Below are 11,662 nucleotides of genomic sequence, written 5' to 3'. Positions count from 1 at the left end.
TTATATTTAGGGTACATCTAAATAATTCAGATTAATCTTCTCATTTTAAAATAAATAACTTGATCTCACTTGCACAGTCTCTTTTGCCATATAAAGTAACATTCACAGATTCTGGGGATGGGGATGTGGACATTCTTGGGGGGAATATTATAAAACTGTATTATAAAAACAGTAAGCCCTATGAGTAGGGAAGGTCAGACATATATAAAGGGGGATGATAGTGTAGGTCTTTGTAAAATGTTAGAATGAGTTAAGACTACAAAAAGTTAGGGGAGGTAGGGATGGAAGAATAAGTGGTAAGACATACCTATTTACCTTACTAAATAGGTTAAACAGGTGTTACTCAAAGCTTTGTTCAGTCTTAAGTGCTCTAGTTACTATATCTCTGACTTGAGTGGGACCTAGGAAGAAAATTCTGATAGAGGGATATGACAGGCAGCAGTGACAGCAGTAATAAAATATGAGAAAGTCCTCAAATAGTCTGAGAATACTGATCACATTATAAAGTATCTTTAGGCAGGCACATTAACTTTAAAATGTAAAATAAATTCATAAGTATGTTATTGAAACTGTAAAGTAAATAAAATTTAATAGTACAATATGTTGCACTTTAGTCAATGTGTAAACTTTTATTAAATATCCTCTTTATTTTATTGAGTGTGTAATGTTAGTAAAAGGAGAAACAACACAATTTATAAAATGCTTTCAGTTCATTCCTTAACTTTAGCTCCCCAAACTGTTATTAAATATATGACTTTAAGTTACTCATCTGAATTTTCCTACCATAGATCTTCTTTGAGGGAATAAACCCTCATAAGAAGAAATGAAATTACCACGATACTGTGTATTAAAATATATTTGTGGCTATAGGATGACAGGGAGAATAGTAGGGGGTATGACAGAGTAAAACAGAATTTCTCAAAGGATTTCCCACTGGCATCTTCCTCATAGGGAGCTGGTATGTATTAAAAATGCAGACTCCTGGGTCTTCACTCTCTGTATAAATTACCACTGTTATACTACTATCTGTATTAGTTTCTTAGGGCTGGCATAACAAAAATGCCACAATGTGGGTGGCTTAAAGTCACAGAAATTTATTCTTTCACAGTTCTGGATTTCAAAATCAAGCTATTAGCTGACTGTTTCCTTCTTAGGGGCTCAGAGGAAGAATCTGCTCTCTCCCTCTCTCCTGGCTTCTGGTGGTTTCTGGCAACCCTTGGTTTCCTTAGCTTATAGCCACCTAATGCTATTCTTTGACTCTGCCATCACTCAGTTGTCTCTCCTCTGTGTGTGTGTATCCTTACATGATGTTCTCCTCTTTGTTCATGTCTGTCTCTTTATGTCTTCTCTTCTTACAAAAACAGAGTCTCATTGGTTTAAGGGCCCATTCTACTCTAGTATAAATGCATCCACATCTTAATTACATATACAAAGACCCTATCTCCATATAAGGTCACATTCATGGATGCCAGGAATTAGGACTTCAACATATTTTTTTTGTAATACAAGCCACAATACTATCTAAACCATAATCTCTGGAAACTGGAGCCCAGACTTCTGCATTCTCAATAATTTAAAGTTTTTGCTTTAAAAATTTTCAACCACTGGTCTAGAGGCAAGTCATTAAAATGTTGCCATTTGTAATAAAAACTGAATCCTGTAGCAATCCTGGCTTTTATTGTTGAGAGGCCCTCTATTCTTCAGAATTTTCAGATTACAAATAGAAGGGGTGCCATTTCTGAAACTGTAACTGCTCATTACCTTTTCGATAAGAACACAGAGCACATTTTGTAGCATTGTTAGTAATTAGACATTAGGCTGTTTCAAATACAATAAGGAAATTTTATTTGATTTTTTTTTTTTACAAAGAATAGTGTATTAATGCATTACTTTTTTTTTTTTTTACAAAGCGTATTAAAAGAAAGGAAATCTTAGAAGTATAATTAAGATTTCTTGTCTTCTGATTACTTAGAATAATACTGACTTCACTATAAGTTATTCACTTTACAATTCATACTGAGCTATGGTTTACTGAAAAGTTTGGCAAAGTTCATTTATTTTCCAGTGGAGATTGGCTATGAGATCCAATGGATGATTTTGCTAACCTGACAGCACTTGTTTGGAAATGCAGATTTACCCAAGAATGTATAGGCTGGGAAAGGAATGCACAAAATAAGGCAAGAATATGGGATTTAGAGAAAGTAGGAAAATCAGTGACCTAAGCAATATTTTCTTAAATCAAGGTAATCATTAATTTATAATCAAAACTCATTTTTTTCTATAATATACAACATATTAGAAGTGATAATAATGACAATATCAATTATACTATGATTTTATCAAAAGTCAAAAATTTTTGTAATGTTTTAATGTTATAAATTGTAAAATGCTTATTATTTCGTAGTTGTTGTCACTGTCACCAGAGAAAAACAAATAATATAATATGTTAAGCAAACATTGTTTTATTTTCCACTGGTGTCAGATACTCTCTACTCCCTGCTCATCAATTATTTGTCGCAATTAAATTCTGGACATGCAGTGACTCATCGTAAAACTGGATCCTATTGCCCTCCAAAAGGTTCAGTTATTAGTAATTAACTATAGTTTTGCAATTTTCTTTTTCTAAATTCGTGTTTAATGAGGTGAATTTTCTATCCAATTTCAGAAACACCAAAATCATAAATAAATATGTTTATATTTCTTTTATATTCCTTTACAGAAAATGTGTTCTCCCTCACTATTTGTCTCCTGAACCACTATATTAAAATTCATGTTTTGTGGATATTTTTATAAAGCACTAAGTCTGTTACTTATAAAGCCAATTTAAAATGTTTTAATTGCAAGAGAAAAAAATATTTAAGGGAGTCAAGCATAGACTTTTTTATCCATTTAAGATTTCAAGAGATCATTTTTAAATTCCTCAATGTCTAGGCTCTTGTTAATAACTGTTTATTTCTGCTAGGTATACTACTCATTGATGTGCTACTTGCAAGTTTATAATTCATTGCTTGGATAATGTAAATTTTTTTTCTGCCTACAACCAAAAAATTCTTGATTTTTTTTGTTCCTCAAAAAGGATTTTCATTAAGTAAATATTTTATCTTCACATCATATAATATGTTTATATGTGTGCATATACTATGTAATCTACTTTTAATAGTAAAGAACATAATTGTATAAAAATAATAGCTAGTATATATACATATATCTATATATATATGTATGTATATAATATATATAACACTTTGAGCCAGACATTCAGTAAAATGAGTACTATTATTAACCCTATTTTACAAATGATAAAACTAAGGTACAGAGATGTTAAATAGCTTATAAAAAGGTCAAATATTTAGCAGAAGTTTGCTGGGGTTAAAACCCAGGCTATTTGTTTCTATACTGTGCTCCCAGATATTATGATATGTAGGGTATGTTTCAGTAAATTAGCAGGTTTTCCTATGAAAGTCAATCACTTTCTCTTCATTTTGGAAAGGATCATGGTAAGATGAAGAGAACATATTTTGAAATTAGATGGTGGGTCCAAATCCTAAATATGATTTTTAATAGCTCTAGCTATTAGAAATATTATTTAACTTTCTGAACATCTATATATTCATTCTTTTCTTGCAAAATGGGGATAATTATACTTTACAGGGTAGTCACAGAATTTAAATAAAACTATATATTGAGAGATAAAGTCTGGCTTCTTTTCCCTATTTCACTGAAAGATTGCAAACACCTAAATTCAGTGGGAAGAGAAAGATTATTCAATAAATCATACTAGACTAATCCTAATCAACTGAAGAATGTTTTGAAATTATGCTATACCAAAACTTCCAGATAGATTAAAATTTTCAACACAGTTTTTAAAATATGAGAAGAAAAATAGTAAGACTATACCAAGATTATAAACATGAAAAGAAAAAGAACAATCCATCTACTTAACTAGATAAAAACACAAAATGTTTATCAAAAACGAATTTTTAAAAAATTACCTATAAGAGGGAAAGTTATACAGAACACATTGGAGAGACAAAAAAAAAAAAAAAATTAATGTAAGCTCTTTCAAATCCAGAAGAAGACCAACTACCAAATTACAAATGAAAAAGCTCATGACTAAGAAATACAAATGATTAGTGGACATATAAAATGAGGTGCAATGTCAACCAAAAAATGTAAATTTAAAAGGCCTGTTTTTATATTTCAGATCACCAAAATTTAAAACCATGGATAATATCCAGTGTTGTAAAGAGTAGTGCAAATATTCCTTATCGAACATTGTTTAGGAGGATGTAAACTCATCCAGTATTTCTGAAAGATGATATAGCAATATATACTAACAGTTATTACATTGTGTGTAACCTCATTTACACAAAAACTCCACTTCTAAGTAGTTAGCCTAAAAAAAATTTTCATAGTACAAAGGGGTTTATAAACTAAGATTCACATTATCTTAGTACTAATAACATAAAAAATAGAAAATAAATTGTTACTATTAATATGACACTTATTTAATATATTTTTAATATATACTTTATAAAAAGTAAGGGAAGAGTTTTATATACTGTCATCTGGCAGATGCTTATAATATATTTAGTAAAAGACATAGATGGCTGAACAGTATTTAAATATACATGGCATGATAGCATTTATTTATGAAAATGTTTCACTATTTTTATCTCTATGTATACCAAAATCATATATTCTTTTAATATTTCTATTATTTTAATTTCTAACAGTGATAAAGAAAGCATTATAATTAGAAACATAAATTTATTTTTATTTTGAAAAGTTAATTATAAATTTAATTTTTCTCATTTGTGTTGAGTTTAAGTGTATATGTACACATTTTTAAGATAGAGATGTATAAATTCAGATGTAACAGATTCTGAAGAGGTGGCATAATATTCATCTTTTCATTGTTTATACTTTGGTGTTAAAAGTTTATGCTTAAATATTTAAAAAAACTTTAAATACTTCTATAAACCTACTCAAACTCCTTCCAGTCATCACTGTCATTTTGTTAGTACCATAACCACATAAATAAAGGAGGCAGAAAATGTTCTTGCTTTTCATGTTCTAGAGTTTCCATCTCAATCTCTTCAAACCATAAAGTGTGCTTTGAAGTTTTTTACTTAAAAGAATAAGGCTGCTCAAGCCACTGTCACACTTTATAGATGAGGTAAAGTTTTCCCTTTATTGTCATTACTATTTTAAATCATGTTGAACTCCAAAAAACGGTTAAAATCAAGGCTGCCTTTTTTTTTTTTTCTGAGTTACCAAGCCTGTACCCAGATTTAGATCAGAGCATTTTATGGAGATTGTATGTGTGTATATGTGTGTGTATGTATGCACACATGCATGTATGCCTGTGTATGCATATGTATGTGTTCTAGGGTTGTGTACATGTGCATGTGCTATGTATGCATTTGCATATACACGTGTATATTGTATGTCTCTGTAAGTATATGTCTTGTAGCGACTATGTGTGTGTGCTCATGTATTATCTTGTTCGTGTATGGTATAGTAAGAGAGAATCTCTAAAAGTGCAATATTACAGTACATTTAATATAAAGCAAATATTTGTTTTCCGTTTGCAGACAATCCTATGGATAATAAAAGAGCTTTAATCACACGTGGGCAACCACTGTAGTCTCAATGTAAACATCAGGAGCATCACCTTTGAGGTCAAATTTATAGCGCAATTACACTTCTGAAAACGCAGGATCCAATGCACTGTGAGACTGAAATCTAAATTTTGAGAAATGGATTCCATACAAAAATAGTGTTTTAAGGTGTTAAAAATGAAAAGTTATATGCTTAGTTTTATACTATAGCACCACAAAACTGTTTCTCCTAACTGCTTCTTCCTGCCACTGTAAAGTCCACTCTAAATGCACAAGAAAATATGTTCATGGTTTTAAAAAATGGCTAAATTCAGTCTAAGAGGCATAATATTGAAAGTTGAAGACGTGTTAAATTTTTATTTTATTGATATTATTTACTTTATTTTGGTTGTTTGAAAAGTTTAAAAGTCTTAAAGAGGTACAGAACAATTACATAATTTTTTCCTATCTTGTTTTTCTACATTTAAATTCTTTCTGTATTTTCTTTCTCCCATTTGCTTTTTATTCAGATTTCTAAATGATAAAAAAATGTTTGTGGTATTTGTAAAGTGGTTAAATTAATCAAAAAAGAATGTTTTTCTCTCATTCTTTTATTTTTTTCTTTAGATTTTTTTTTGGCTTCATCGTTTAATCTTATCTTTAAAGTTAGTAGTACTATTGTTATGTTTTCTGAAGGAAGTGGAAGAAAAGGAGAGTATAATGTCAACTTACGGATATATTTATAAATTAATCTTGAAGATTATTCTATTTTACTTCTGTGAATAATCTACTCTGTCTGGGGAATGTACAAACACATATATAGTAATGTGGGGTAAGAAGCTTAAGTATTAGAGAAAAAGAAAAGCAAGCTTTCTGTTAGGAATCAAAAAGGTATAAAACCAAGAAAATAATCCTGGCTAAATCGAAGGATAAATCGAAGGATAAATCTCATTCTCAGGAAGATGTATATTTTGATATATAATAAGATTTTATACTTCTTGAGTTTTTGTGGAATAGAAGAATGTATAGTAATTTAAGTCCACTAAAAACAGGAACCTCATTTTGCAATAGATCTCTTTTCTCTAGAAAATATTTGTAAAGATCTAAAATAGCTAAGATGTGAGTTCCTGAAAAATTATAAATTATATTTTATGAAAATTGCTAACCTAAGCTGCCTTAAATCCTTTTTAAAATAAGGTGAGGTATTAATAAATAGATTGATTTGCTGACTACTTAATTTAGTACACTTAAATCACGTTGGCCTCTTGAGTTTGTATTTTTGAAAAATGTCCTGTACTATTTATTCACATATAGAAAAAATGAAATTAACCATAGGTATGCATATCTTTCTGATTGTTCTAGTGGTGAGAACAAAGAAGTAAGAAGACACCCTGAGAGTAAAATTATTTCTTAAGGGATATGATTTTTAAAAAAGGTCTGATTCGCCATATCCACAATGAGCATATGCATTTGTAAACAGATCGTTTGAATTTTGAGTCTATTTATTTATTTGATATTTATTATGAGAAAGTCAGACATTTAAATGCATAGTAGTGGCACCTGTGAGATGTAGAAGAAAATAGTACTCAGTAGAAAAACAGAGAAGATTTAAGTATTAATCATTAGAATATCAAAGTATAAGGTAGAAGTGGCCTAGTCATAGTTTCACATATCCATGAAAACATCATTTGCTCCTGTGTAACAAAGAAATGATGAAGTGGATCAATAAGTAGCAAAAAAAGTGAAAAAAAAGATAGTGACATGCCTACATAAATACATTTATGAGATGAACTTTCTCCTTGAACAGCATTTTTACACATTTCAGAAGAAAATGTCTTTATTTTTTTTCACCACTCCCAAAAGGCAAATACTCTGTTATTCTACATCAAATACACCGAAAGCAAACATAAAATTCAATGGCATGTTTTCCACAAACTGACTGGATCCAAAGAATTACCTAAACGCTTATTAAATACTTAGGTTTCCAGTTTCCACTTACACCTATTGAATGCAAATCTCCACAGGAGTGTTCTCATGATTAGGCAAGATTTGTAAAATATGCAGTATACTATAAAAACATGCAATATGCTATAAAAAGTCACCTATTCTGATTATTTTATAGCAATTCTTCTTAAGGTTTAAGAAAAAGAAGGCAGCAATTCTGATCCACTGTTATTTTAACTGTTTGGTCCAATGTAGGATGAGAGAAAACATTTAAAGTTTCTATGTTTCAATGTCTGGGAAATGTACTTACTACAGTTTTCAGCTTTCCTGTTGTCCCGGATCACTATTCTTTGGTTGATAGTGCTGAAGAGTGTAGTCCAGTTAATGGTATGATAATAACACAGGTTGCTGTTGTCAGTAATATAGATATTTCCTGCACTGATTTCCTTCAGGGACTGGAACTGCAGTGAAGTGATGCCTTGTTGCTTGAGGATAAGCAAGGAGAGGCCACTGAAGAGAGGGAAAATGGAACAATGATAACTATTTTCTGGCCAAGACATTCATTGTTGAAGTAAAATGAGAATGTCACATTTTACTCCAAAAAGAATGTAAATAGAGCATAAAGAGAGATCGAATCAATAAATTTGTGCTCGGAATAATAATTTGTTTTACATGTTATACAATGGTGGTATTAAAAGTAATATCTAAAAGGAAAATGTTCTGTTTTTAGAAGTACAAACATTATGACATCTCTATCTTAGTCTGCATATTAACTATTGACATATCTGCTCACTGTCTTCCCCTATGACCCTCAAATCTTAAATTCCTCAAGGGTAAAGACCTTTGTTAAGATGAAATAATTAAAAAATGTATATGGAATGATTGCATCTACCCAAAGTAAGACACTAATTATACTCTATTTAATAAATTTAGAGAGCTTTCCAAGGGTAGATATTGCAGAGAATGACTATAGCTATTTAGCTTTAATTTATTCAGAAACAAAAGTGTAATTGTAATAGTTGAAGGATATAAAAGTAAGGATAGGAGATATTCGAAATTAAAGAGAATGAAATTAAACTGAAAATTTTAAAAAATACTCAAAAGTCTAGGACAACTTGGGACAACATCTGAAAGCTAAAAACTTCACCGTGGACACTAACTTTTCAAAGAAATTAGCTTAATTTAATATAGTCCATATTTTGTAATTAAATTCCTTTTCAATTCTCTAAAAAATAAATGTGCTTCCCACATTTCAATTAACTAATAAACATTATTTTACATTTGAAGATCAAAGTGGCCCCTTTTTATTTATTTATAAAACCAAATATAGTTTGCTGTTAATATTCAGATTTTTTTCTATGTGTTTTATACATAAACACATGAATAATATATATACACACACGTGTGTGTGTATATATAAATATATACATATCTAAAACATGTGTGTGTACTCAACTGAGATATAATTCATTCTTTCAAATTTTTGCTCCTATCACAACCACCTTGAGTTATTGATTATATTGTGAGCATAATAATGCCTTGACAGATTTATAACAACTTATTCAATGGATAGTAAAACTGGTTGCAAATAACACTTGAATAGATGATATCTCTGAACTATCCATTTTTTATTAAGCATTTTCTCCTTTACTTTTTAAAACTTCTTACAGATATACTTGTTTTAATTGTAAAATTCAATGGACTTTCTATGAAATATTATTATAGACTATTTGATGACAATATTGATTTTAGGTATCTTTCAGATTTAAGTGGAAAAATTAAATCAAAATAATCCTTACGTAAATCAGGTTTTAACTGTTCATAAATAAGAATTTCATATAGATGAAACCTAAAATAAAAGCAGTGGTTTAATAAATATTAACTAAATATTTTATGTGAATAAAAAATATTGACATTAGAACTTCAGAGCAGTATCCTCTGAGCCCTGATTTTTCTGCTTATTATAATCATCACTGCATGTAGTTTGGTGGACAAATTCCTGAAACATCACCTCTATGACACTTGGTTCAAATGGTAGCACCAGAGACAAAATGAGAACTTCCTGGTAAAACAGCATTAGTATCTCATATACCTACGCCAGCGGTCTCCAGTCTTTTTGGCACCAGGGACTGGTGCTCCTATGAGAATCTAATTCCTGATGATCTGAGGTGGAGCTGAGGTGGTGATGCTAGTGCTGGGGAGTGGCTGCAAATACAGATAAAGCTCCACTTGCTAGCCCACCGCTCACCTCCTACTGTGCAGCCTGATTCCTAACAGGCCATGGACTGGTATCAGTCCATGGTCTGGGGTTTAAGGACCCCTGATTTATGCCCCTTCTTAGTTATCCAATTCTACCCTTTAATTATGATAACATATGTCAAAAAAGTTTAATCTTATGGTTCACATAATGAAATTCATACCTGCAAAACAATATCACTTTAAGTGACAGGTGATTGAAAAATCAAACTGTATTCTGAATACTTTAAGCACAATCAGGGTATTTTTCATTGAGCTTACATTTGAAATTAAAAGTTGAAACCCAATATTTCTAGAATCGGTAAATCTGATAGCTATGACATAATGTAAACATGATGCTAATCTTGAAATCTGGGAGACTTGCATCTTTGAACATATACACTTACCTGTAGAGTACTCTTCCACCAATGGTCACCAGATTAGAAAAAACACTGAAGTCAGTCATGTTCGGGGGCCATGACTGTATATTCAAGAAACCTACAAAAGAATAGGGTGGTAAAATAATTCAGAATATCACTGTCTTAATAATAATGTTTAATCCTGATTATTCTTGAAATGTGATGAAAATGTCTTAAAAGATAGGAAAAAAAGAGCAGTGAATATCCCTATTTTTGAAGCATTCTATCTCATATTTCTTCTTCCAAAATTTATTATCCAAAGTTTCTAGGCTACAATACTCAATAGATAATGAATATCAAAATAATGACCACCAAGAATTTGTTTCTCAGATATATAGAATCATATAACTGTTTATGTTCAAATATTTTAAAATTCTTAATTTAATAATTTATTCTTTTAAAAGAAAAAATATTTGGTCTAACTAAAGAGAAAGATATAATTTCAATTTCTCTGAAATCCTTTATCACTTTATATACTCATGACATCAGTTGTCTGTCTACCTTGCATTCTAAGGCATACATATATACCCAACCTTCCTCATTTGAACTTATATTCTTTGATAGCAAATCCATGTTTAATTCATATCTATGAGGCTATATCATGTACCGTAACAGCTTGGAACATATTATGTGGTCAATAAACATGTGCTAAATGAATGCTACATCACACCCACGCTCAGTAATACTTCTTGTGCAAAAGTAAAAAGAAAAACATAGGTGCAAAGACAAGTTGATACTTGCAAAAACAGCAACATCAAAATTTCAAGAATATTATATTTTTTAAATTCCATGAGCTGATAAAATGTGCACAAATGCTAGGGAGTAAAGATACCCTCATTTAAAATGATGCACATTTTTAAATCTAGAATTTACTTTGAAAATGAGTTGTAGATTCCAATATTATGTAACATTTTCAAGAAAACACTAAAATTCACATAGTTTATAGTGCAACAATAACACCTCAAAAAATTACCTGTTATCTCTCGGACTGTCCGAAAGACATTCAGTTTCTCTGGATCTATGGCTTCAATTGCATTGTAAGGGTCCCTAAAAAAAAATCAAGACATAGAGTCAAATTTAAAATTAAATAAAGTAAAAAAAATATAAGAAATGTGACAAGTTATTTCATTCAAATTGAATTTTAATTAGCAATAGGAAGGCTAGCAATGTCTTGTCCAAATTTTTCTACACTAGCTATGGAAGGGGATCAAAAGGTGCTTTCGAGATGGTTTTTATGACATAGAACGGGAGTTCTTCTTCAAAGGTTATTCCAGATCTATCTTGAAGAAATCTCCAAATATAATAAGTCCATTTCCAAACATTTTATTTTATTTTGCCTTTAAAATTTATTCTTAATTGGAGAAATATACTCTGCAAATAAATTATGTTTTGGTGAGAACAACTGCCTTTTGGGTTCCTCAAAGCATTCTAAACCACTAAAAGCACCTGTAATTTCTTAAG

At 30.3% G+C, this 11,662-nt stretch overlaps 1 protein-coding gene across 1 annotated transcript in view; it reads right to left on the bottom strand.

The window, feature by feature from the left end:
• ERBB4 (erb-b2 receptor tyrosine kinase 4) overlaps positions 1 to 11,662 on the bottom strand; it is a 1,016,037-nt gene that overhangs the window by 264,157 nt on the left and 740,218 nt on the right. The window contains exons 11-12 of the mRNA XM_011358660.2: positions 10,190 to 10,280; positions 7,858 to 8,057 (exon numbers count right to left, since the gene is read on the bottom strand). Of these exons, the coding sequence (XP_011356962.1) occupies positions 7,858 to 8,057; positions 10,190 to 10,280 (291 nt within the window). The remainder of the gene's footprint in view (positions 1 to 7,857; positions 8,058 to 10,189; positions 10,281 to 11,662) is intronic.

The sequence above is a fragment of the Pteropus vampyrus genome, unplaced genomic scaffold (genome assembly GCF_000151845.1).
Source record: "Pteropus vampyrus isolate Shadow unplaced genomic scaffold, Pvam_2.0 Scaffold42, whole genome shotgun sequence".
Classification (NCBI taxonomy): Eukaryota; Metazoa; Chordata; class Mammalia; order Chiroptera; family Pteropodidae; genus Pteropus; species Pteropus vampyrus.
Note: the sequence above shows the minus strand (reverse complement) of the source record. Positions and strands in the feature narration are given on the sequence as shown.